This window comes from Gorilla gorilla, chromosome 16, assembly GCF_029281585.2.
Source record: "Gorilla gorilla gorilla isolate KB3781 chromosome 16, NHGRI_mGorGor1-v2.1_pri, whole genome shotgun sequence".
Classification (NCBI taxonomy): domain Eukaryota; kingdom Metazoa; phylum Chordata; class Mammalia; order Primates; family Hominidae; genus Gorilla; species Gorilla gorilla.
In genome coordinates this window covers 31,609,982-31,637,292 of record NC_073240.2, presented here as the reverse complement: position 1 = coordinate 31,637,292, position 27,311 = coordinate 31,609,982, and the positions used below count along the sequence as shown (strand labels likewise).

At 41.1% G+C, this 27,311-nt stretch overlaps 1 protein-coding gene across 1 annotated transcript in view; it reads left to right on the top strand.

Moving 5' to 3' along the window:
- Positions 1 to 27,311, top strand: part of CHRNA7 (cholinergic receptor nicotinic alpha 7 subunit) — a 142,653-nt gene that overhangs the window by 97,650 nt on the left and 17,692 nt on the right. Inside the window, exon 5 of the mRNA XM_031002485.3 lies at positions 25,921 to 26,000. Within this exon, the coding sequence (XP_030858345.1) occupies positions 25,921 to 26,000 (80 nt within the window). The remainder of the gene's footprint in view (positions 1 to 25,920; positions 26,001 to 27,311) is intronic.

Here is a 27,311-nt window from a genome sequence, read left to right as displayed (position 1 = left end):
ATTTTTACTCTTGAGATTTAAGAGTTCTTTATTCTAGATATGCCTTTTGTCAGATATGTGTTTTGAAAATATAGTTTGTCTTTCTGTAGTTTATCTCTTCATCTTCTTTACAGGGTCTTTCACAGAGTAAACATGTTCTTTTTAAAAATTACAGTGAAGTTGTTTATCAAATTTTACTTTGATGGATTGTGTTTTTGATGTCAAGTCTTGGAACTCATAGCCTAGAGTCCTGAAGATTTCCTCCTATGTTTTGTTCTAAAAGTTTCACATTTTTAAGTCTTACATATAAGTCTGTTCTTTAAGTTGATGTCAATTTTTGGTATGATATCTGAGATTTACATCAAAGTTTATCCTTTTGCCTGTGGATTTTCAGTTATTCCAGGTCCACTCATTGAGAAGACTATATTCCTCTTCTGAATTGCTTTGAAAAAATCAGTTGGGTATATTTTTGTGGGTCTACTGTTGGGTTCTCAATTCTGTTTTATTAATCTAGATATCTCTTCCTCTATTATAGTCTTTTGCTTTCATTGTATAGTAACGCTTAACATTGAGTAGAGTGTTTCTTCCAATTTTATTGTTCTTTTTCAAAATTGTTTTAGCTATTTTAGTTTCTTTGTTTATATAAATTTCAGACTGACTTTGTGTATCTATATGTACAAAACTGTTGCTGGGTTTTTAATGGGAATTTTGTTAAGCCTACAGGTTCTCGTAGGGACAATTATGTTGAATCTTCCAATCCATGATCATGGTATGTCCCTCTTATTTCAATCTTCTATGATTTTTCCATCAGTATTTTTTAGTTTTCAACATGTGAGATTTATGCTTGTTTTGTTAAATTTATATTTGTTTCATTTTTGACCAGTTGTAAATGATACTGCATTTTCAGTAACCACATGTTTACTGTTAGTATAGCAATTAATTATTTTATGTTGATCTTGTATTTCTGACCTTGCTGAACTTACTCATTAGGTTTAGCAGTTTTTTTTTAATTGTTTTTGTTTCGAGATTCGTTTGGATTTTCCACATAGACCATCATGTCACCTGAAAATAGGAACTTTTTAAATTTCTTTCTGATTTCTAGGCCTCTTACTTCCTTTACTTTCCTGGCTAGGATTTCTAGTATTATGCTGAATTAGAATGTTAAAAGTGAACAACTTTATCTTGTTTCTGATCTTATGGGGAAAGCATCCAGTCTTTCACTATTAAGTATGATGCTAGCTGTAGGTTTTTTGTGGAATTGCTTTTATCAGGATGAGGAAGTTTCCCTTTATTCCAGTTTTCTGAGACTTTTTAATATGGATGAGTGTTAAGTGTTATTACTTGCTTTTTCTGCATCAATTGATATAATCAGGTGATTTTTCTTCCTTGGCATCTTAATATGGTAGATTACATTGATCAGTTTTCAATTATTGAACTAGCTTTACACTCATGGAACAAACTCTACTTGGTCATGTGTGTAATTCCTTATATATACTGCTAAGTTATATTACCAATATTTTATTAAGGGTGGTTTATGTATATTTATGAGAGAATGTGGTCTGTAGTTTTTGTTTTGCATTTTATAAATTTTTTCTACTGTCTTTGTCTAGTTTTGGTTATGAGGTTAATAAAAGCCTCTGTGTTTTATCCTTTTTTATTTACTGGGAGACAGTTATAGAATTGATAGTAATTCTTCCTTAAATGTTTGTTAAAATTCCCCAGCGAAGCCATTCAGGATGTGGAGATATCTTTTTAAAAAACATTTAAAATTATGAACTCAATGTGTTTAATTGTTTTAGGGATCTTCAGCTTATTTATAGCCTATTGGTTGAGTTTTGGTAGTTTGTACTTTTCAAGGAATTGGTGCATTTCATTTAAGTTGCTAAATGTATGTGTTAATTTCTATGTAAAAAGTTGTTCATAGCTTTCCTCGTCATTCTTTTGATGTCTACAATGTCTGTGTAGTGACACATAGAATACATTCGTGGTATTAGTTTGTCAATTTTATTGATATTTTCAAAGAAGATTTTCATTTCATTGATTTTTTTTTCTTTTTTTTCTCTTCTCCGTGTCAGTGATTTTATACTTTTATATTTATTATTTACTTCCTTCTACTTGTGGGGCTTGTCTTCTCTTTTCTAGTTTCTTACCGAGTGAGCATAGATATAGACTTGAATCTTTTTCTCTTTCTTAAAATAAGCAGTACTATAAATTTATTCTCAGCACTACCAGCATGTCATACATATTGATACATTGCATTTTTATTCAGTTCAGTGTATTTTTTTCCATTTCCTTGAGACTTTCTCTTTGACTCATGGATTATTTAGCAATTTGGCATTCAGTTTCCAAGTGTTTGGAGATTTTCTTGTCATCTTAATGCTATTCATGTCTAGTTTGATTCCATTGTGGGCAAATATCACACTTTGTGTGGTTTCACTTCTTTTAAATGTATTGAGGTTTTTCTTAGGCTCAGGATATGGTCTATCTTGGTATATGCTCCATGAGTACTTGTTGGTAGACAGTTTCCTAAATGCCAATTAAGTCCTGTTGTTTGATGGTGGAAGTTCTTTTATATCCTTGCTGATTTTCTGTCTAGTTGCCCTGTCATGAATTATTGAGAGAGGAGTGTTGAAACCTCCAAATATAGTTGTGAACTTGTCTATATCTTTTGAAAATTTCCATCAGTTCTGGGGTCATGTATTTTGAAGCTTTCTTGTTTGAGAAAGGATTTATGATTGCTGCATCTTCTTGGTAGATTGAGCTTTTATCATTATGTAAATTTATATCTATCTTTCATAATTTTCTTTTCTCTAAGATCTGCTTTATCTGATAATAATATAGTTACTCTTGTGTTTTTTGAGTAATGTTTGCAGGGTATGTGTGTCTGTGATATATATATTATATATATATATATTCTTCGTTTTTTCTTTCCTGCCTTTCTATGATGTACTTAACATTTTTTTAGAATTTCTTTTTTAGAATTTTTAGAATCTCTTTTTTATTTATAGTGTTTTTGAGTATGTCTCTGTACACCTATTTCATGGTTGCTCTTGATATTACATTTTATGTATGTAACTCATTACATTACTGACTACTGATATAAACATCTTACTGGTTCAAGTAAAGTAGATAAATTTTCTCTTCCTTCTTTTATTGTTTTTTTCTCTCTTTCAAGAACTTCCTTGAGCCATACTTCTTGGGTGATTCTGCTGGTCACTATTTCTCTTAGTTTTTTCTTCATCTGAAAATGTCTTGACATTTCTTCATTATTCCTGAAAGATATTTTAACTGGATTTAGAATTTTGAGTGTACAGGTAAGTTATTTCAGCATTCGGAAACTGTCATACCACCTCCTGCTGGTCTCTGTGGTTACTGTTGAAAATTCTGCTGTCATTTAAATTTGTTGTTGTTGTTTAGTTTTGTTTTTCCCCCTTACGGATCATTTTTCTCTGGCTGCTTTCAAGATTTTCTCTTTGTGTTTAATTTTTAGATGTTTGATTATGATGATTCTTGGCATTAATTTTTTTGTATTTATCTGGTTTGGGTTTTACTCAGCTTCTTGAATCTGTAGATGTATATCTTTTGCTAAATTTGGAAAATTTTTAATAATTTCTTCAAACATTTTTCATTCTCATTTTCTTTCTCTTCTTTTTCTGAGACTCTCATGACACAAATATCAGATTTTGTTATGGCTTCACACCCCTGCAGGCTGTGTCGATTTTTTTTCTTTTTTTTGGTCTATTTTACCTTTGTTGCTCCGATTGAATAATTTCTATTCTGTCTTCAAGTCAGATTCTTTCCTTTGCTATCTCCACTCTACTATTGAGCCCAGCCTACATGTTGGTAATCCCAGTTACTGTATTTTTCAGTTCTAAATTTTCATTTAGTTTTTCTTTATATCTTCTATTTATTTGTTGAGACTTTCTATTTTTTCACTGGTTTCAAACATGTTCTTAATTGCCTACCAAAGCATTATTATGATTGAGGTTTTAAAATCCAGAGAATTCCAACTTTCTGAATTATCTGTTTTGGCATCTGCTAATTTTCTCTTCTCATTAAAGTTGAGGTTTTTTCTTGATTTTGGTATTACAGGTGATTTTTTAAATTATATCCTGGACATTTTGGGTATTATTGTTTGAGACTCCAAGTCTTATTTCAGTGTTCCTTATCACTAGGCCTCCTCTGACACTGTGCTAGCAGAGGAGGGAGGACACCACCCCTGCTGTCGTGTGGTTCAGGCCCCCCACTCAGCCTGTGTTGACACCTGGGAGGGATGGGGACCTTGGTACTGCTAGGTGGGAATGGAAGTCCAGGCTCCCCAAGTGTTCTCCACTGAAACAGCAGGAGGCGGCTGGGTCAAGATGAGGTCACTGCTTGGCCTTCTCTGACATCACCTCTTGCAAGTATGGGGAGGACCGTCTCCCTTTTGCCTGGGGATGTTTGAATCTAGAATGCTCCCTGGGCCTTTGCTGATGAGGCTGCTGGTGGAGTCCAGCTTTTTCCTTTGGTGTTTCCCTGGGGCAGGGCTCTTGGCTAGACACGGTCCAGCTGTCAGGCTGCTTCTCTCCTGACCATTTGGCGAGAGAGGGCAAGCTTTCCTCAGGACTTCTTTGGTCTGCACCCGTTGGGGTTTTTTTGGTGCATTCTTCTCCAGAACCCAGTTTGGAATAGGTAAGATAAATAGTAAACCTAGGGATCTCAGCACCATGCCGTTCTGCCTGTCACAAAGGTGTGATCCCTTCTGCCTTCTTCTCTGAACTGTTGACAGCCTTCTTATGTTTATTTATGGATTATGTGAAGACTTCTTAGTCATATTTAGCAAGAGTAATAATGATTACTCAGATCAGGCTGTCATAACAAAATACCATAGACTGGGAGGCTTTAAATAATAGAATTTATTTTCACACAATTCTGGGAGCTGAGAAGTTCAAGATCAAGGGTCTGGATTTGGTTCCCTGATGAGAACTCTCTCTGGTTTATGGCTTCCTTCTCATTGTGTCCTTACATGGCAGAGAGAAAGAGAGAGGGAGTGGGAGAGGGAGAGAGAGGGGCACGTGCTGGCTTCCCTCTTCCTATAAGGCCACCAGTCCTATCAGAATAGGGCCCTACCCCTGTGACCTGATTTAACCCTGGTCAGCTCTTGCTTATCCTTTTTAGCCGTATTACCTCCTTATCGTTTTTCTTGTATTTATGCTGTCATAGCAAGTGGCATTTTTCTGAAAGCATATGCTTAGTTTATTTAGACTTTATATTTATTCAGATTAAGGTTGGTCAATTTCTTCACTCAATCTAAAGGAAAAGCTCTTTAAAAAATCAGCCTGGTCATTTTTCAGTGAACCTCGGGTGTGGACTTTGGGCGTCCAATTGTGTAGGAGGCTCTCAAGGCTGGCTGTTTGCCTGGTCAGCATTGTCACTGGGGGACAAGCTGGCAGGGCGCAATGTTGTTCCCTTCACCTTTGTGTCTCCAAGTGACCCTTTCCTCATAGGGATGAATTTCTACCCATGATGAATAGTCCTTGTGTGCATAGTAACCCCAGTGTCAAAACATCTTCTCCTTCCACTGCTGGGGATACTTAGCTTCCTTTTTCTTTTGTTTCATACATCTGGAGCCAGAAAAGGCATAACAGGTCACATAGTTCAGAAATGGACATACTTTTTAAAAAATTTCATGAGCTCCTTCACGTCCATTTATCTAGGCTACGTAAAACTGGTAGAAGGAATGCCCAGGCTACAAGCTATAAGCAGGCAGGAGGGTGGGGCCCGTGGAGCCCAGCTGTCTCCCACACGAGGCCCTGGGAGTTCAGTCAACCATCCTGGGTCGCAAAAGTCATTACCCAAGAAGGCGGGAGTAAAACTCGTGCTTCTGCCCTCTTGCCCTGTATGAGGTGGGTTGGAACTGACAAGGCCAGGACCTTCAAAATGCTGCATTCTCCCTGAGAAGTTGGAATTGAAAAAAATAAAATCTACCATCCAGCGCAAGACGATGAAAAAGAAGCATGACTGTTTTAGGCTGTGCTCAGTCAGGGCTCAGAGTCTTCCATGGGAATTCACAACAGATGAGGGAAGGGGTGCCTCCTGGTGCTGGTTTGATATGTCCAGCAGAACCCAGGAAATTCCAGCACCAATTGTAGTGGCATGCAAAGTGGTCTGATCTGTGAGGCTCTGGGCACCTGGCAGAATGGAGTGCAGGGCACCTGGAGAGAAGTCCCCCTCCGGCCAGGTCCACAGGATCTCCATAGACACGGTAGCAACACAGGTTGGGGATTCATTCCAGTCTGTCCAGTCAGCAAGCTTCATGTGCCATGAACATGCTCTGTGGATGGTGATTGAGGTTTGAGACATGGGTTTTCTGCAGCCTGACAAATATTCCATGCTCTGATAAGTGTCCAGGTGTGAGGCCAGATGTGCAGGCAATGCTGTGAGAGGGCAGCCAAGGGCTCTGCCCCTTTCTCTCCTGCGTCCTCCTCCCTCCACATCCATCCTGTCCCACCCCTGTGACTACATGTGGTTTTTTTTTTTGTTTTTTTTTTGTTTTTTTTTTTTTCTGAGACTGAGTCTGGCTCTGTCTCCCAGGCTAGAGTACAGTGGCGGGATCTCGGCTCACTGCAACCTTCACTTCCCAAGTTCAAACAATTCTTGTGCCTTAACCTCCTGAGTAGCTGGGATTACAGGTGCCCACCACCATTCCCGGCTAATTTTTGTGTTTTTAGTAGAGATGGGGTTTCACCATGTTAGCCAGGCTGGTCTCGAACTCCTGACCTCAGGTGATCCGCCTGCCTCGGCCTCCCAAACTCCTGGGATTCAGGCGTGAGCCACCACACCTGGCCTGCATCTGTATTTTTAAGCTCTTGTGCCATTTAGCCTTCATTAATTTTTTTTAAGAAAACATTACAGATGAAAACTCTGTGAGGAATGAAACACTATAAGAAATAATATGGAAACTCAATTTTTAAAAATCAGCTAAAAATGAACTTCAAATTAAAACACATACAGAAACATCTCACTTTGAGCAAGCATTCACAAACATAGCAAAAGGCAGGTTTGGACTCAAACACTTAAGACAATAGAAACTGACAAATGATTTGAAAATAATTACACTCAAGTAAGAATTAAAAACACAAATGAGAGAAACCCTTTAAAAAGCAACTTTGAAAAGAATCAAGTAAAATTAAGAGAGATGAGAAATAATATAGCCATCAAAATTAAAGACAGTGGAGGCATAGAATGTCAGATGAGACACAGTTGAAGGAGCAGAGGCAATTTCCTGCGTGAATCATAGAAAGCTAGATAGATGGAAAATAGGAAAGAATGATTTACGGTCATGCAATAATATCCAACACTTCTGTAGTGCTTCTGTGCACCAGGCCCTGTTTCAAATGCTTTACATATATTAACAACCTTCTGAGGAAAGCGCTGTGATTATTTTCAGATATGACAGCTGGAGCACACTGTGGGTGAGGTCATGCAGAAAGCAGGTCTGGAAGCCTGCACCCCCCAGGAGAGGCTGTGCCTGACAAGGAGGGCTGCTTCCTCTCATGCCGGGGATAGGTGCTCCCATACACACTGGCTAGAATAGTAGAAGGCAATAATAAATTGCATGTGGGAGAAATGTTAAAAGATTATTTTCAGAAAACAGGTAAAGTTATGACTCACATACAGATATAAAAATGAGCATGTTAAAGAATCTATTTTACTCATATCACATGAGGAAACAAAGCAGATGTTCTCAGTTCAATGGGAAAGTCAATCTAGTACAAATTTATATAGAGTAAAGGAATTTCGAGATGAGTTCTAAATGGACACAGAACTTGTTTATCTAAAGGGGCAGGAAGTCAAGGCACTACCAATTAAATCACTACTGGGCGACTGAGAACTTCCGCATCTATCAGCTGCTTACGGTCCGCGCACAGTGGCAAAGCAGCTCAGACAGTGAACAGGGCGAGACTTGCTAAGGGAGATCTATGTGCTGTAGGGGACACATCGTTTTCCATTGAAATACAATGATTTTTTTCAACAGAAGCCATGTCCCAAAAGAACAGCTGAGGATGTAGTAATATTGATGAAAAACATACATCCTCAGCTTCAGGAGATAAAAGTCTGAGGAAAGATATGTGATAGGAAATGAGCCCAAGACATATTGTGCAAAAAAGCTGCAGGAATGTCCAAAGCCAAAAAAAGATCCTAGAAGCGATGAGAGAAAAATAGATAGCTTGCTAACAAAGAGATGGCAATTAGACTGACTGCAGACCTTTTAAAGGCAACAGTAGAAGCCAGAAAAATAAACGAAAATAACGTCTTTTAAGTATGAAAGGAAATAATTGTCAACCTAGAGTTTTATCCTGAGCTAAACCTTCTTTACCTGGGGGGCAAAATCAAGACATTCTCGGGAAAACATATACTAAAGGAGTTTACCGTGCAGGGGCTGTGCTACTATTTTAAAAAACTACCAGAAGACATTTAGGAACTAGGCATGAGAAGCAGTGAGCGAAGCAATTGGCAAAGATTCAGGTACATGTAAACAGATTTGGTTATATAAAATAATAATGATGAATTTGAGAGTATTAAAAACAAAGTGGGACAGGGCGCAGGGGCTCATGCCTGTAATCCCAGCACTTTGGGAGGCCAAGGCAAGTAGATCACCTGAGGTCAGGAGTTCGAGACCAGCCTGGCCAACATGGTGAAACCCCATCTCTACTAAAAATACAAAAATTAGCCGGGCGTGGTGGCATGTGCCTGTAGTCCCAGCTACTTGGGAGGGTGAGGCAGGAGGATCGCTTGAACCCAGGAGGCAGAGGTTGCAGTGAGCTGAGATAGCACCACTGCACTCCAACCTGGAACCTGGGTGACAGAGCAAGACTCCATCTCAAAAAAAAAAAAAAAAAAAAAAAAGATGGAATTAAAATACTGGAAAATGTAGCATGAAATAGTAACTTGGACAGTGCTTGGAGGTAAAACCCTCAGGTGTACTTATATGACTCTGGAAGGCCATGGAGACGTCAGCTTTAAGTGAAATATACAAGGTTAAAATGTGAGAATAACCACCAGACCAGACACATTAAGAATACTATATTTAACTTCCAAACAAGTAGGGGTCGAATGGGGAAGGGATGAAGAAAACAGGAGAAACCTAAATGCAATCCAAGGAGAAAGAAGTCAAAAGCATAACATTAGATGGTAGAAATGAAAACAAATATTACAGTAGACAAGATAAAAGTAAATGGGATGGCCAGCTGGTTAAAACACAGATCTCCCCAATATATCTCTATGCATTTAAATCGAACGATAGACTGTTTAGATGAAACTAAACCATATATACGTAAAGGATGAACGCAAAAAAGGAAAAACAAAAACAGGAACAAAAATAAAATGTGAGTGGCTATGTTTACAACACCCCCCCACACACAAACACAGTAAGAAAAACAAGTATAATTAAGGTTAAATAAGGTCAGGTGATAGTGATTTTTAAAACTAAGGATATATAACAAATCTTACATGTATACATCTAATAAAATTGCTTTGAAGAAAAATTGGTAGAATTTAAAGTTTACTGGATAAGTCCACAATTACAGTAGACGATTTTAATATACCTCTTTTAGTAATTGATAGTGTAACAAGGGAAAAAAATGTAAGTATGTAGGAGTTTTGAACAACATAGTTAACAAGCCTTATCCAATATATAGATATAGATACAGATATAGAAAAAATGCATCCTCATTCCACTAGAAAATAAATATATGGAAAACTGGATATCTAAATGTGAATAAAAACCTTTAGCATGTGTGGTGTGAGTTTGTGTGTGTACGTGTGTGTGCACACTTGCACTCACATATGTATAGGAATGCAGGCAGACATACATAGCCTTTAAATGCTTATGTTAGAAAAGATACTTGTCTAAGCATCTTTACCATATGATCCAACAATTGTCCTCCTCAGTATTTACCCAAAGGAGCTGAAAACCTGTGTTCACACAGAAACCTACACACATATGTTGATAGCAGCATAGACATCTTTTTTAGGAAACCCTAAAGGCTTTTAATATCTTTTTTGGGAAAATGTGTGAGATAATTACCAAACTCAAGAAGTTATAAAATATAACATTAACTCCAATGAAAAAAAGAAGGAGGAATAAAGATAAACCTAGAAATGTATTAAATAAGAAAACTAAAATAGAGATCAACAAAGGACAAATTGGTTTTAAAAAAGAACTAATAAAATCAACATACCTCAGGAAATAATTACCAAGAAAACAGAAGGCACAAACATTTACTGGATATAAAAGGGGTTTTCAACTACAGAAAAAGACTTAAAAATAGAATATTATGACACAATTTTATGCCAAAATTTTGGAAACTTAGATAGATTTAATATTTTCTAGAAAAATAGACCAAAAAGGGAATAGACTAGCAAAAAAATAGACTTTGTTTTTTAAAGCAGTTTGAGGTTCATAGCATAACTGTGTGGAAGGTACAAGTTCCCATGTCCCCTCCCAACCCCCACCCAAGCACAGCCTCCCCCATCATCAACATCCCCAACCAGGGCCGTACAATTGAAATAGATGAACTGATGCAGATACATCATTACCACCTAGAGTCCATAGTTTACATCAGGGTTCTCTCTTGGTGGCATATGGGTTCTGTGGGTTTGCACAAATGTATAATGACCTGTATCAACCATTATAGTATCATTCAGAATAGCTTCACTGCCCTAAAAATCCTCGGTGCTCCACCTATTCTTCCCACCCTCTCTCTGCAATCCATGGCAGCCATTGACCTGTTTTGTTTTGTTTTGTTTTGTTTTGTTTTGTTTTGTTTTGTTTGAGATGGTATATCGCTCTGTCGCCCAGGCTGGAGTGCAGTGGTGCGATCTCGGCTCACTGCAACCTCCACGTCCCGGGTTCAAGCAATTCTCCCACCTCAGCCTCCTGAGTGGCTGGGACTACAGGTGCACGCCACCACGCCCGGCTAATTTTTGTATTTTTAGTAGAGACAGGGTTTCGTCATGTTGGCCAAGCTGGTCTCAAACTCCTGACCTCAGGTGATCCACCTGCCTTAGCCTCCCAAAGTGCTGGGATTACAGGCGTGAGCCACTGCGCCCGGCCTGATCTGTTTTGCTGTCTCCATTGCTTTACTTTTCCTAGAATATCATATAATTGGAATCTTACAGTCTGTAATCTTTTCAGATTGACTTATTTCATTTGGTAATATGCATTTAAGGTTCCTCCATGTTTTTTTCATGGCTTGATAGCCCATTTCTTTTTAGCACTGAATAATAATCCATTGTTTGGATATAGCACAGTTAGTTTATCCATTTCACCTACTGAAGGTTGCTTCCAAGTTTTAGCAATTATGAATAAAGCTGCTATCAACATATGTATGTAGGTTTCTGTGTGAACACACGTTTTCTGCTCCTTTGGATAAATACAAGGGAAGGCAATTGTTGGATCACATGGGAAGAGTATGCTTCGTTTTGTAGGAAACTGCCAAACTGCCTTCCAAAGTGACTGCACCATTTCTCATGCCCACCAGCAGTGTATGAGAGTTCCTGTTGCTCTGCATCCTTGCCAGCATTTGGTGTTGTCAGTGTTCTGGATTTTGGTCATTCTAATAGATGTGTAGTGGTATCTCAGTTTTTTTTTTAATTTGTATTAAATATGACAATGTGGAACATATTTCCATGTGCTTATTTGCCATCTCTATATTGTCTTTGCTCAGGTGTCTGTCAAGGTCTTTGGCCCATTATTTTAATTGGATTGTTTGTTTTCTTATTGCTGAGTTTTAAGAGTTCTTTGTATATTTTGGATTACAGTTCATTATTAGATGTGTCTTTTGCAAATATTTTCTCCCAATCTGGAGTTCATCTTTTCATTCTTTTGATCAGTATGTTTTTAAAAAAGAAATTCAAAAAGGTAGGTTTACAGGCAAGTTCCACCCAGCATAAAATATCATTATGAACATAAATGTATAAGCCTTTTTTATTATACTTTAAGTTATAGGGTACATGTGCACAATGTGCAGGTTTGTTACATTAGGTATACATGTGCCATGTTGGCTTGCTGCATCCATTAACTGGTCATTTACATTAGATATATCTCCTAATGCTATCCCACCCCCAGCCCCCCACCCCCCCGACAGGCCCCGGTGTGTGATGTTCCCTGCCCTGTGTCCATGTGTTCTCATTGTTCAATTCCCGTCTATGAATGAGAACATGCGGTGTTTGGTTTTCTGTTCTTGTGATAGTTTGCTGAGAATGATGGTTTCCAGCTTCATCCATGTGCCTGCAAAGGACATGAACTCATCCTTTTTTATGGCTGCATAGTACTCATGGTGTATGTGTGCCGCATTTTCTTAATCCAGTCTGTCATTGATGGACATTTGGGTTGGTTCCAAGTCTTTGCTATTGTGAATAGTGCCGCAATAAATATACGTGTGCATATGTCTTTATAGTAGCGTGATGTATAATCCTTTGGGTATATACCCAGTAATGGGATTGCTGGGTCAAATGGTATTTCTAGTTCTAGATCCTTGAGAAATCTTCCACTGTCTTCCACAATGGTTGAACTAGTTTACACTCCCACCAACAGTGTAAAAGCGTTCCTATTTCTCCACATCCTCTCTAGCATCTGTTGTTTCCTGACTTTTTAATGATCTCCATTCTAACTGGCATGAGAGAGATGGTATCTCATTGTGGTTTGGATTTGCATTTCTCTGATGGCCAGTGATGATGAGCATTTTTTCATGTGTCTGTTGTCTGCATAAATGTCTTCTTTTGAGAAGTGTCTCTTCATATCCTTTGCCCACTTTTTGATGGGGTTGTTTTTTTCTTGTAAATTTGTTTAAGTTATTTGTAGATTCTGGATATTAGCCCTTTGTCAGATGGGTAGATTGCAAAAATTTTCTCCCATTCTCTAGGTTGCCTGTTCACTCTGATGATGGTTTCTTTTGCTGTGCAGAAGCTCTTTAGTTTAATTAAATCCTATTTGTATATTTTGGCTTTTGTTGCCATTGCTTTTGGTGTTTTAGTCATGAAGTCTTTGCCCATGCCTATGTCCTGAATGGTATTGCCTAGGTTTTCTTCTAGGGTTTTTATGGTTTTATGTCTTAGGTTTGAGTCTTTAATCCATCTTGAGTTAATTTTTGTATAAGGTGTAAGGAAGGGATCCAGTTTCAGCTTTATACATATGGCTAGCCAGTTTTCCCAGTACTATTTATTAAACAGGAAATCCTTTCCCCATTTCTTGTTTTTGTCAGGTTTGTCAAAGATCAGATGGTTGTAGATGTGTGGTGTTATTTCTGAGGCCTCTGTTCTCTTCCATTGGTCTATATCTCTGTTTTGGTACCAGTACCATGCTGTTTTGGTTACTGTAGCCTTGTAGTGTAGTTTGAAGTCAGGTAATGTGATGCCTCCAGCTTTGTTGTTTTTGCTTAGGATTGTCTTGGCTATGCGGGCTCTTTTTTGTTTCCGTATGAACTTTAAAGTAGTTTTTTCCAATTCTGTGAAGAAAGTCATTGGTAGCTTGATGGGGATGGCATTGAATCTGTAAATTACCTTGAGCAGTATGGCCATTTTCACGATATTGATTCTTCCTATCCATGAGCATGGAATGCTCTTCCATTTGTTTGTGTCCCCTTTTATTTCATTGAGCAGTGGTTTGTAGTTCTCCTTGAAGAGGTCCTTCACATCCCTTGTAAATTGGATTCCTAGGTATTTTATTCTCTTTGTAGCAGTTGTGAATGGGAGTTCATTCATGATTTGGTTCTCTCTTTGTCTGTTATTGGTGTATAGGAATGCTTGTGATTTTTGCACATTGATTTTGTATCCTGAGACTTTGCTGAAGTTGCTTATCAGCTTAAGGAGATTTTGGGCTGAGACAATGGGGTTTTCTAAATATACAATCATGTCGTCTGCGAACACAGACAATTTGACTTCCTCTTTTCCTATTTGAATATCCTTTATTTCTTTCTCTTGCCTGATTGCCCTGGCCAGAACTTCCAACACTATGTTGAATAGGAGTGGTGAAGAGGGCATCCTTGTCTTGTGCCAGTTTTCAAAGGGAATGATTCCAGTTTTTGCCCATTCAGTATGATATTGGCTGGGGGTTTGCCATAAATAGCTCTTATTATTTTGAGATACGTTCCATCAATACCTAGTTTATTGAGAGTTTTTAGCATGAAGGGTTGTTGAATTTTGTCAAAGGCCTTTTCTGCATCTGTTGAGATAATCATGTGGTTTTTGTCGTTGGTTCTGTTTATGTGATGGATTACATGTATTGATTTGCGTATGTTGAACCAGCCTTGCATCCCAGGGATGAAGCCGACTTGATCATGGTGGATAAGCTTTTTGATGTGCTGCTGGATTCGGTTTGCTGGTATTTTATTGAGGATTTTTGCATCAATGTTCATCAGGGATATTGGTCTAAAATTCTCTTTTTTTGTTGTGTCTCTGCCCAGCTTTGGTATCAGGATGATGCTGGCCTCATAAAATGAGTTAGGGAGGATTCCCTCTTTTTCTATTGATTGGAATAGTTTCAGAAGAAATGGTACCGGCTCCTCTTTGTACCTCTGGCAGAATTCGGCTGTGAATTTGTCTGGTCCTGGACTTTTTGGGGTTGGTAGGCTATTAATTATTGCCTCAATTTCAGAACCTGTTGTTAGTCTATTCAGATTCAACTTCTTCCTAGTTTAGTCTTGGGAGGGTGCATGAGTCCAGGAATTTATCCATTTCTTCTAGATTTTCTAGTTTATTTGTATAGAGGTGTTTATAGTATTCTCTGACAGTATTTTGTATTTCTGTGAGATCGGTGGTGATATCCCCTTTATCATTTTTTATTGCGTCTATTTGATTTTTCTCTGTTTTCTTCTTTATTAGTCTTGCTAGTGGTCTGTCTATTTTGTTGATCTTTTCAAAAAACCCGCTCCTGGATTCATTGATTTTTTGAAGGTTTTTTTGTGTCTCTGTCTCCTTCAGTTCTGCTCTGATCTTAGTTATTTCTTTCCTTCAGCTAGCTTTTGAATTTATTTGCTCTTGCTTCTCTAGTTCTTTTAATTGTGATGTTAGGATGTCGATTTTAGATCTTTCTTGCTTTCTCTTGTGGGCATTTAGTGCTATAAATTTCCCTCTACACACTGCTTTGAAACCGATTCTGGTATGTTGTGTGTCTTTGTTCTCATTGGTTTCAAAGAACATCTTTATTTCTGCTTTAATTTCGTTATTTACCCAGTAGTCATTCAGGAGCCCGTTGTTCAGTTTCCATGTAGTTGTGCAGTTTTGAGTGAGTTTCTTAATCTTGAGTTCTAATTTGATTGCACTGTGGTCTGAGAGACAGTTTCTTGTGATTTCTGTTCTTTTACATTTGCTGAGGAGTGTTTTACTTCCAATTATTTGGTCAATTTTAGAATAAGTGCAATGTGGTGCTGAGAAGGATGCATATCCTGTTGATTTGGGGTGGAGAGTTCTGTAGATATCTATTAGGTTCACTTGGGGCAGAGCTGAGTTCAAATCCTGGGTATTCTTGTTAACCTTCTGTCTCGTTGATCTAATATTGACAGTGGGCTGTTAAAGTCTCCCATTATTGTTTTGTGGGAGTCTAAGTCTCTTTGTAGGTCTCTAAGGACTTGCTTTATGAATCTTGGTGCTCCTGTATTAGGTGCATATATATTTAGGATAGTTAGCTCTTCTTGTTGAATTAATCCCTTTACCATTATATAATGGCCTTCTTTGTCTCTTTTTATCTTTGTTGGTTGAAAGTCTGTTTTATCAGAGACTAGGATTGCAACCCCTGCTTTTTTTTTTTGCATTCCATTTGCTTGGTAGATCTTCCTCCATCCCTTTATTTTGAGCCTATGTGTGTCTCTGCATGTGAGATGGGTCTCCTGAATACAGCACACTGATGGGTCTTGACTCTTTATCCAATATTCTAGTCTGTGTCTTTTAATTGGGGCATTTAGCCCATTTGCATTTAAGGTTAATATTGTTATGTGTGAATTTGATCCTGTCATTATGATGCTAGCTGATTATTTTGCCTGTTAATTGATGTAGTTTCTTCATAGCATTGATGGTCTTTACCATTTGGCGTGTTTTTGCAGTGGCTGGTACCAGTTGTTCCTTTCCATGTTAAGTGCTTCAAGAGCCTTCAGGAGCTCTTGTAAGGCAGGCCTGGTGGTGACAAAATCTCTCAGCTTTTGCTTGTCTGTAAAGGATTTTATTTCTCCTTCACTTATGAAGCTTGGTTTGGCTGGATATGAAATTCTGGGTTGAAAATTCTTTAAGAATGTTGAATATTGGCCCCCACTCTCTTCTGGCTTGTAGGGTTTCTGCTGAGAGATCCACTGTTAGTCTGATGGGCTTCCCTTCGTGGGTAACCCGACTTTTCTCTCTGGCTGCTGTTAACGTTTTTTCCCTTCATTTCAGCCTTGGTGAATCTGACAATTATGTGGCTTGGGGTTGCTCTTTTTGAGGAGTAGCTTTGTGGTGTTCTCTGTATTTCCTGAATTTGAATGTTGGCCTGCCTTGCTAGGTTGGGGAAGTTCTCCTGGATAATATCCTGAAGGGTGTTTTCCAACTTGGTTCCATTCTCCTCATCACTTTCAGGTAAACCAATCAAACATAGATTTGGTCTTTTCACATAGTCCCATATTTCTTGGAGGCTTTGTTTGTTTCGTTTTACTGTTTTTTCTCTAATCTTGTCTTCTCACTTCATTTCATTAATTTGATCTTCAAACACTGATATCCTTTCTTCCACTTGATCAAATCGGCTATTGAAGCTTGTGCATGTGTCATGAAGTTCTCATGCTGTGGTTTTCAGCTCCATCAGGTCATTTCAGGTCTTCTCTATACTATTCATTCAGTTAGCCATTCATCTAACCTTTTTCAAGGTTCTTAGCTTCCTTGCAATGGGTTCAAACATGCTCCTTTAGCTTGGATGAGTTTCTTATTGCCGACCTTCTGAAACCTACTTCTGTCAACTCGTCAAAGTCATTCTCCGTCCAGTTTTGTTCCATTGCTGGCAAGGAGCTGCGATCCTTTGGAGAAGAAGGGGTGCTCTGGTTTTTGGAATTTTCAGCTTTTCTGCTCTTCTCCTCATCTTTGTGGTTTTATCTACCTTTGGTCTTTGATGTTGGTGACCTACAGATGGGGTTTTGGTGTGGATGTCCCTTTTGTTGATGTTGATGCTATTCCTTTCTGTTTGTTAGTTTTCCTTTTAACAGTAAGGCCCCTCAGCTGCAGGTCTGTTGGAGTTTGCTGGAGGTCCACTCCAGACCCTGTTTGCCTGAGTATCACCAGCAGAGGCTGCAGAACAGCAAGTATTGCTGCCTGATCCTTCTTGAAGCTTCGTTCCAGAGAAGCACCCACCTGTATGAGGTGTCTGTTGGCCCCTACTGGGAGATGTCTCCCAGTCAGGCTACACAGGGGTCAGGGACCCACTTGAGGAGGCAGTCTATCCATTCTCAGAGCTTGAACGCCGTGCTGGGAGAACCACTGCTCTCTTCAGAGGTGTCAGACAGAGAAGTTTAAGTCTGCAGAAGTTGTCTGCTGCCTTTTGTTCAGCTATGCCCTGCCCACAGAAGTGGAGTCTATAGAGGCAGTAGGCCTTGCTGAGCTGCGGTGGGCTCCACTCAGTTCGAGCTTCCCGGCCGCTTTGTTTACCTACTCAAGCCTCAGCAGTGGCAGACACCCCTCCCCACCACCAGGCTGTAGCCTCACAGGTCGATCACAGACTGCTGTGCTAGCAGTGAGCAAGGCTCCATGGGTGTGGGTCCCACTGGGCCAGGCACAGGAGGGAATCTCCTGGTCTGCTGATCGCTAAGACCATTGAAAAGTGCAGTATTTGGGCGGGAATGTACTGTTTTTCCAGGTACAGTCTGTCACAGCTTCCCTTGGCTAGGAAAGGGAAATCCCCCGACCCCTTGCACTTCCTGGGTGAGGCGACACCCCACCCTGCTTCGGCTTGCCCTCCGTGGGCTGCACCCACTGTGCAACCAGTCCCAATGAGATGAACCAGGTACCTCAGTTGGAGAAATCACCCATCTTCTGCGTTGATCTCGTTTGGAGCTGCAGACCAGAGCTGTTCTTATTCGGCCATCTTGGAAGCAACTCCTATGTATAAGTCTTAACTAAAATATCAGCATAACAAAGTCTAGCAATAACTTAAAAATAAATCCTAACAAGTTTAGGCTTCTATTAGGAATGCACAGTTTGTTTAACTTTCAAAAAAGTCCGTTAATATAATTCATTCTATTAAAAGATTGAGGCAGAAAAAAATAAATGATCATTCTGGTAGTTGGAGAAAAATCAGTTGATGTTATTTAAAACCCATTTGTAATTGGAAGAAGTTTCACCTAACCTGACATAGGGGTCTCACTTAATGCTGAAACATTAGAAGTTTCTAAACGTAGAATAAAATAAGAATATCAGTGTCATCACTCTTTAAAAATATCTTAGTGACTATATGAATTTCAATAGTAATACAAGTAAAATAATAAAATGTTTATGAATAAGGAATAAACCTGTTATCATCTTTATAGGCCATATCTGTTTTTTACATAGAAAATCCCTAGAGACTGTCTAGAAAAAATATATCTGATACAAAACGAGATCTATCGAAGTATCAAATGTGTTTCTATATTCTTACAACAGACAGTTAGAAAATGTAATTTCACAAATTTTGTTTTCAATATCTGCAGGTGTTGAGTACCAAAAAATAAATTTAAGAAAGAACAACATAAATGTTGAGTTGTATCACGTTTATGCCTGGGAAAACTCAATACCAGATGCCAAATTTTTCCAAAATAAATTGAGTGTGATTAATGTGATTCCAACTAAATTTAATGTGATTCCAACTAAAGTCTTAACAGGGACTTCATGAGACTGTACAAGTAAATTTAAAATTTACAATGATGAGCAAAGGATCAGTAATGAGCAAGAATAGTAAAATAAGACAATTTTAAAGAAAAAGAACCAAGTTGGGGGACTTTCTGTGCCAAATGCAACACTTTCATAATGCTGTAAGGATTAAGATGATGTTTTGCTGGATCAGGGATAGACATGTAACACAAGGAACAAAAATAGGGAGTCCAGAAACTGGATATCTGCTGTGTTAATCTTCTCCCATGTTACTTATAGCTTTGCTGTAATCTGTCCTATGCCATATCCAGTTGTTATAATATCCCATGTTACATTCAATTTAATATGCCAACTAGTGGGTAAAGAAAAGATTTCTGAGTGGGAGCTAAACACTGGGTACTCATGGACATAAAGATGGCAACAACAGACACTGGAGACTACTGTAGGGGGAAAGGAGAAGGGGACCAGGATTGAAAAACTACTGGATACTCTGCTCACTGCCTGGGTGATGGAATCAATTATACCCTAAACTTCTGCATCACATGCGACATACCCATGTGACAAACATGCACATGTATGTCCTGAATCTAAAATAAAAATCAAAATATGAACAGATAGCACGTGCCTGCAGTCCTAGCTACCAGGAGGCTGAGGCAGGCGGATGGCTTGAGCCCAAGAGTTTGAGGCTCCAGTGAGCCACGATCGCACCACTGTACTCCAGCCTGGGTGACAAAGCATGACCCTGTCTCAAAATAAATAAATAAACAAATAATATAAATAAGTAAATATTTTCTTTTTTTTAAAAAAGGAAATATTCTTGAATGCATTTTTCTGGAAGCCTCCTCCTGGTACCTCAGAATTCTGCTTCCTGGAATCTCTGGCAGGTAGAAATGACCATAAAAGTTTGACTCAAGACGTTTTTGGTCATGGACTATGACAAGCCACATTGCTGGTTGCAGACCCTCAACATTTTAGAATAAAATATAGAACTAAAAAGATTTATGACAGGGTGTGTCTCTCCCTCTGTCTTCTGTTCAGAAAATTTACCCATTCTCAGCAGCCTTGCTTTCCCTCTGCAATCTGGGCATTGCTTCCGTCAGTGGTGTCTTCACATGGAATTGGGGAATTGGCAGCTTTTTTTCCCATTTCCTCAGAGATTTAAAGTAAATGACACCTTAGATCAGATAGATGAGCATCATCCTTCCTCCTCCCTTCCTTTTTGGATAGATTTCATCTTCATCTCTCTTGCCCTTCTCTCTCTCAGTCTTTCAAGGTTGCTGAGAGCTCAGAGGGAATGGGATTGATTTCACATGAGACCTTACTATTTAGGGTCATCCTGAACCCATGCGAAGCATTTTCTTTGCAGCAGGACAGAGTGCCTGGATTTCTTCTTATTATTTTATTATTATTCATCTTTACCTGAATGCAGAGGCTCATTCTGGTGAACACGTGCCCTATTGGGAGTTGGCCTTGCTGGACTTCTTTGATGGCTGGACCCCTGGCTTTTTCTCTCAAGGTTATAAGAGCCGGGCTTCTGGGTCAGATGATGCTTTCTCTGTGGAGGCACAATCACTCTCTTCTTTTCCGGCTTAGTGTTGAGGCCTCGCGTGCTCAGCCGTAGAGGTCAATGCTACAGAGCTGACTGAGGCAGGAGGCAAGGCTGAGCCTAGGATCAGAGGGCTCTTGTTCCAGGGCCAGCAGCTCTGCAGGAATGAGACCAGGCACCATTGTGTGAGGATCCTAGGGGATGTGGAGGAAGGAAAGGTGTGATCTCAGACCCACCCACAGGGTCCACCTGTGCCCCATGGGCTCCCCCTGCCTATACTGCCATTGACGTCTGAAAGCACAGTTTGTAATCCCAGAAGGATTGGGCTTCTGAATCCTGCCTGGGGGGCCAAGCAGTGGTTTGCTCCCAAGCCCGATTTCAGCCTTACTGCTTAGGGCAACATGGTGTAAGCAAACACCATGATCCGGGCAAGCCAGACCTTCCTGGAGCCTCCTTCGTTCTGGCTTATCTCCAAGTGTGTGATCCCACCATGCCCTCCGCCAGGGGCCTGTCCACATCCGTTTCTGTCTTTGGGAGCTCTGGCTATCCTTTAAAGCCTAGGCAGACACCTCTCCTCCTCCTACCCCCGCTAACGACATGTAGCTTGCGTCCTACATGTTTGAGTTACATTTGCCCCAGTCACCCCCTCCATGGTGAGGGTAGGGCTCAGAGCTCTCCTCACACCAAGAGTGAGCCCCAGTCATTGCTGGCTGGGGGAGGACAAAGGCAGCCAGATAAAGGCAGCTCCTGCAAGGACAGAGAGGCCACAGGCCGGCATCTGCACAAACTGTGGATGTACTGTGTCTTCCAGTAGTCAAAATAAAGAATATATTTGGCCATTTTCAGACTATTCAATACAGAACAGTTTACACACAGAAGAGGAGTGAGGAGGAGAATGAATCCCTGCAGCCCCACCCCTGTTTCCACGGTTATGGGTGTTTGCCAGCACAGGGCTGCCCAGCACTGGTGATGGGGTCACTGTTGGCTGGCATCTGTCGGGCATCCCCGGGGAAGCTGTGCCGGTGCTGTGGCCACTGAGGTCCTCATAGGGGTTCTGGCCACTCACATTTCTGAGGTTCTTCATTTCCCACCTCAGATCGCTGTTTTCAAACTCAGTTTTCAGCAACAGGGCCCTTCTTCAAACTCATCTTCACCCCTAAGGCTCAAAACAGATAAAGTAATATTAGCACAAATCCATTACAAGAGTTTACTTTTATACTATGTACTTATAAAATCAATTTGCCTATGGGAAAGAAGCGTAAAACTACCATCATGGGTATTAAGATTTGGATTTTGATAACATTTATGTGTTACAATTTCATGTAGCTCAATATTCTGTTTGGATGAAAAACATTCAGAAATCACTGAGTCACAAATCACTGAGTCACAGGTAAGCTGTTGCTAACAGCAACAGTTTTTTTATCTTGTTTTTACCTGTTTGCCTTGTGATCTCAAGAGTCTCTTCAATTAAATTGATCCAAATGCTTGAAAGAAAGGCTTGTAGGAACTTGTTTTTTTCAGAGTTGAATCACTGATCTAACAGATGCTCAGTCTTCATTATAAATATGAAAATCAGACAGGAAGAAACCCAAGCTTAAAATAAGCAAAACTTTGTTCCCCATAACATGCATCAAACCACACTATTCTTAATTTTTAATTTATTTTTATTTCAAAAATGTTTATGTTTTTATTTTATTTTATTAGAGACAGGGTCTCGCTGTGTCTCCTAGGCTGGAGGGCAGTGGTGCAAACATAGCTCACTGCAGCCTCAAACTCCTGGGCTCAACTAATCCTCCTGCCTCAGCCTCCTGAGTAGCTGGAACCATAAGCTTATGTCACTGCACTGATTAATTTTGTCAGTGTTTTGTTTTTGTAGAGATGGGGGTCTTGCTTTGTTGCCCAGGCTGGTCTCAAACTTCTGGCTTCAAATGATCCTCCCCTCTGGGCCTCCCAAAGTGCTAATATTATAGGTGTGGGCCACCGTGCCCAGACTATAGACCATGCTTTCTATGTTGCTGCTACTGAGGGTGATTGATGGGGGAATGCATCCCACGTCTGGTGCGGGTTAGATGCCATGTAATTGGAGGGACAGACTTTAATTTTTTAAAAGCAATGCAAAGCTGAAATCTCATTTGGTGACTCCTTTATAAGAGATTCAAATGCGTGCAAATTCATGGCCAGAGAGGCTTTAGTTTAACTTCCATGCAAAAAGGAGTTAAACAGGACACATAAATTAACACAATGGTAGTCTCTAAGAGTTAAAATTTTGTTAATAGTCATTTGAGTGTGTGACTTTTATTACCATTTTCAAATTCAAAGGAACTAAAATATTGGAGGTAAATATTTCCAGAAACCTTGAGGCGCCTCCATAGGGTCTCAGGGCTCCAGAGAACGTAGCTTGAAGATCATGATACTATCCAGAGTGAGCTTGTGCAGGTCCACATTTTCAGCTATTTTGTGCCCAATCACCATTTATAATGTGACTCATTAACAGTCAGATACAGACTACGGTCCAGCAAAGAATATTTACGTCTTGATCCTACCTCCTCCTCTCTCTTTCCCTGTGTGTTTTTGGAAGTAAGGGGGGGATGTGTCCTTTCATGACAACTTGGCTCTCGCCTTCTCTCCCTCTCTCCTTTCTCTCACTCTCCCCCTTTTCCCCCCTTATCCCCCTTTCTTCCTTCCCTTAAACTTCATCACGTTTTTGCCTGTTTCATATTCAAATCATGGCTTGCTCATACAATTACTACTTTTTTCCTAGAGTTTCTGGTTGCCTTTTTTCTTATTATAAGAATGTTTAAAACTGTGTCCTTAATCAAGTCCATGATGTTTTTCAGCTCATTATATCTCCTCTTTCTTGCTCTGAACCCATTTGGTTCTGTCCTCAGTACTTTAACGTCTTGCTGGGATTTGGACCCACCTTTTTCCAGGCCTCCTGCTCAAGTCATCCTCTAAATCTCTTTTATTGATCTCCAGGTTTAGTCTAAAAGTGTATTCTTTCTCAGTTTTCACTCTCATTGTTCCAAAGCTGACCAAGGAAATATATGTTGGGAACAAGCTCTTCAAGGCTTTAATGTTCTTGAAAACCCCCTTTTTTTTTTTGCCTTCATGCTTGGGTGGTTTTTCTGCTGTGAGAAGTGTCTTCGTGTTATTTCTTAATTTTTTCCCTGCCACTCTCCCTGATGGAGCTTCTGTGAGTGAGGCGAGTTCCCCCAGCCTTGTCCTCTACGCTGTCTTCTTTCTGTGTTACGTTTGATCTCTGTGATTTCTATCAGCCAAACCTCCCACCTACTCATAAAAAGGTATTTCATAAATCATACCTTTAATTTCCATTTTTCTCTCTTTTTTCTAATTGCTATATCCTCTTGAATGTTGTGAGGACATTACTTTTTTAGGAAGTGATTTTTCCTTCTTTTCATTGACTCATTCTTTTTGGATCTTTTTTGGTGTGTATCCTCCACTGTGTGTCGCATGCTGAAGACTGTCCTCCGGTATCTGTGATTCTGAGTTTCCCCTTGAGGAATCTCAGACATGGGAGAGGCTGCCTGAGGCTCTGTAGTCATGGGCAGCTCCTGCAGGGGCCATAGTGGCCAAAATGAGGGGAGCTTTACTCTGGGGTGCTGGTACTTTGACTGGCTGCCTGTGTTTTTTTGAGGTGGTTTATTTTTCTTTACCAGTAGGGCTGTGTTTTAAGGGTACCCAGGGTTGGTTTTAATCAGGCATGGTGAGACACTTAGACACAGAAGTGACTGCCCTGAAGGAAAACAGTTTTACTCACTGTTCCTTAGAAGCAGAAGGACAGGCTAGGCGCGGTGGCTCAGCCTGTAATCCCAGCACTTTGAGAGGCTAAGTGGGGGTGGATCACGAGGCCAGGAGTTCAAGACCAGCCTAACCAACATGGTGAAACCCCATCTCTACTAAAAATATAACAATTAGCCGGGAGTGGTGGCACACACCTGTAATCCCAGCTACTCAGGAGGCTGAGGCAGGAGAATTGCTTGAACCCAGGAGGCAGAGGTTGCAGTGAGCCGAGATCGTGCCACTGCACTCCAGCCTGGGCAACAGAGCTAGACTCCATTTCAAAAAAAAAGGGAAGCGTAGCATATGCAGGGACACAGGGAGGCACCAGGGCCACGCGGGAGGCAGAGAGAGTGCGGGAAACCTGAGCAAGGGCCTTCCTTCATTGTGGCTTCTGCAGGAAGGAAGGGAGGAGCAGGGCACGAAGGCTTAGGTTTACGATTAGCTCCTTAGAATAATTGCAGTAGGCCCTGGGGCATAGGGACTCTGTCTGGTTGACTGTTACCTGGTCCTGCAGTGATGAGAGCAGGACTGGTGTCAACCCCAGTGTGACAGCCTGATAAAGGATGTGTTTGGGTGGGGGGTATGGGTTCTGGATTGATTGATTTGTGTTTGAAAGGCCAGAGTTGTTTACTATCTCTCCAGGGGGCCTCCAGAGTCAGCAAAGCCCCAGATGTCAACACATCAGAATCCAGAAAATAAAAGAAGACAAGGCTAGTACAGGCTGTTGGTGTAATTGCTTTTGGGGCTGTGTGTGTGTGGGTGTGTGTCCTTTATCCCAGTTGTTAACTCCTGGCTGCAGGAGGCTGGAACAGGGGACGGAGAGGGGCAGAGGTGCATCCGTCTAAAACTCGCACTTACTTCTGTTGTCTTCCCTCACTCTCCTTCTGTTCATCGCTAACTGTGGAGCTGGAAGCCCTCTGGGGTTGTGGTGTCCAGCTCCCTCCTGCACCTGCAGTTCAGTCATTCAAGATATATATGTGGGCTGGGCACGGTGGCTCACGCCTATAATCCCAGCACTTTGGGAGGGTGAGGCGGGTGGATCACAAGGTCAGGAGATTGAGACCATCTTGGCTAACATAGTGAAACCCCGTCTCTACTAAAAATACAAAAAATTAACCAGGTGTGGCGGTGTGCACCTGTAGTCCCAGCTACTCGGGAGGCTGAGGCAGGAGGATGACATGAACCCAGGAGGTGGAGCTTGCAGTGAGCCGAGATCATGCCACTGCACTCTAGCCTGGGCAACACAGCGAGACTCTGTCTCAAAAAAAAAAAAAAAAAAAAAAAAAGATATATATGTGAAGCACAAACCAAGTGTGGGTCCGCTTCAAGAGGCTGGAACTAGAGCTTTGGACACAGCGAGTGAAAACCCTGCCCCATGAGGCTCACAGGGTGGCAGCGTGCCTCACCCAACCTCTGTTCTTCTAGATACCATGAAAATGTCACATCTGCCGATGTCCTCCAGAGTTGTTTACAGGTTTCATTTGGTTAAGAGCTTGGTTTTATATACATTGTGAGAAAAATCACCAGTTCGGTGTGAAAATTGAAATGGGGGTAGACTCTGGCCCTTCCAAGCTGTGCCCGGGGAAGACCTCCCAGGCCAGCCCCAGTGGTGCTCTCAGGCGGGGTGTGGGGTTGTGAGGACAGACAGGGGCCCCTCTCAAGGTCTTTGCTGCTCCATCAAAGACAGACCCCAGGGCTTCGGGAAATCCACAGCCTGGTGGCACTGGCTCATGCAGTCCTTTTCCTGTTTCTAGTGCTGATGAGCGCTTTGACGCCACATTCCACACTAACGTGTTGGTGAATTCTTCTGGGCATTGCCAGTACCTGCCTCCAGGTAAGCTGCACCTCCTTTGTCCTCTTCCAGTTAGAAAACTGAAGCGAGTTTGGGTATCAGTCAGTCCGGCCGGTGCCCCCGTGTGGTGGACCAGCTCTTTGCTTCGCCTTTGCTCACTCCCACCTCTTCCTCTCTCTTCTCTTCTGTGCTTGTGTGTGCTTTCTACCCCCAGAAGTCCATCCTCCTCTTTTGTCTCAATCAAGCCGTCTTTGCCACTATGTCTTTATTTTCTGCCATGTGTGCCTTAAAGCCAATGTACAAGTACAGCGAGTCTCCTTTGCCAGGCAGTGGCCACCTCACCTTCCAGCCTGGCAAGCCACCTCTCCAGGCTCTGCTTCTCAGTTCCAGCTTGCCATCCTCCTCCCTGCGGGACTCAGTGTCTTGGCAGGTGCAGCGCTCCAGCTGCCGGGGGTGAGATGTGACAGTTCGGGGATCCTGAGTGCGTGCGCTAAAGAGCACACGCAGGTTACAGGCAAGGTCTGGTGGTTTCAAGGGAGAGCTCTCTAGCGGCTGACTTCTTCCCAACAGTGTCTCACCTCCAAGGCTAAGTGCTCCCTGGATTGGTTCTTTCCCACCACTCCATCTTTTCAGTCGATTCACAGGGCAAGGGAAATGGGTTTATGGCCTGGAGGTGCATGCAGAGTGCGCACTAGCATATTGATAGGAACAGCTGGGGTTTTTGATCTTTTAGAAGATTTTTAATGTGTTTATTCCAGGGTGTCTCCCACACTGCAGCTGTTTAACTTTCTGCTCAGAGGCAACCTGCAATTACCTCCACACCTAACTACCACTCACACATACGACTCACACACACACCACTCACAACCACTCACACACAACCACTCACACATACCACACACCACTCACCCCTCACACACCACACACACACACCACTCAGTACTCACACACACCACTCACACTAACACCACTCATACACACCACCCACACACACTGTTCACACAACACACACACCACTCACAATCACACACACCACACCACTCACATACCACCCACACGACTCAACACTCACACACCACTCACACAAATATACCACCCACACACCACTCACCACTCCACACATACCACTCACACAAACCACTCAAACCAACACACACACACCACTGACACACACACACCCCTCACACACACCCCTCACACACCACTCTTACACACCACTCACACACGACTCACAACCCTCACACACACCACTTACACACATGCAGGCATGCACACTCAAACCAGATACACTACTCACACCATTCACATACCACACATACTGGCTGTGCCTTCTCGGTTGCTGTCTGCGTGCCT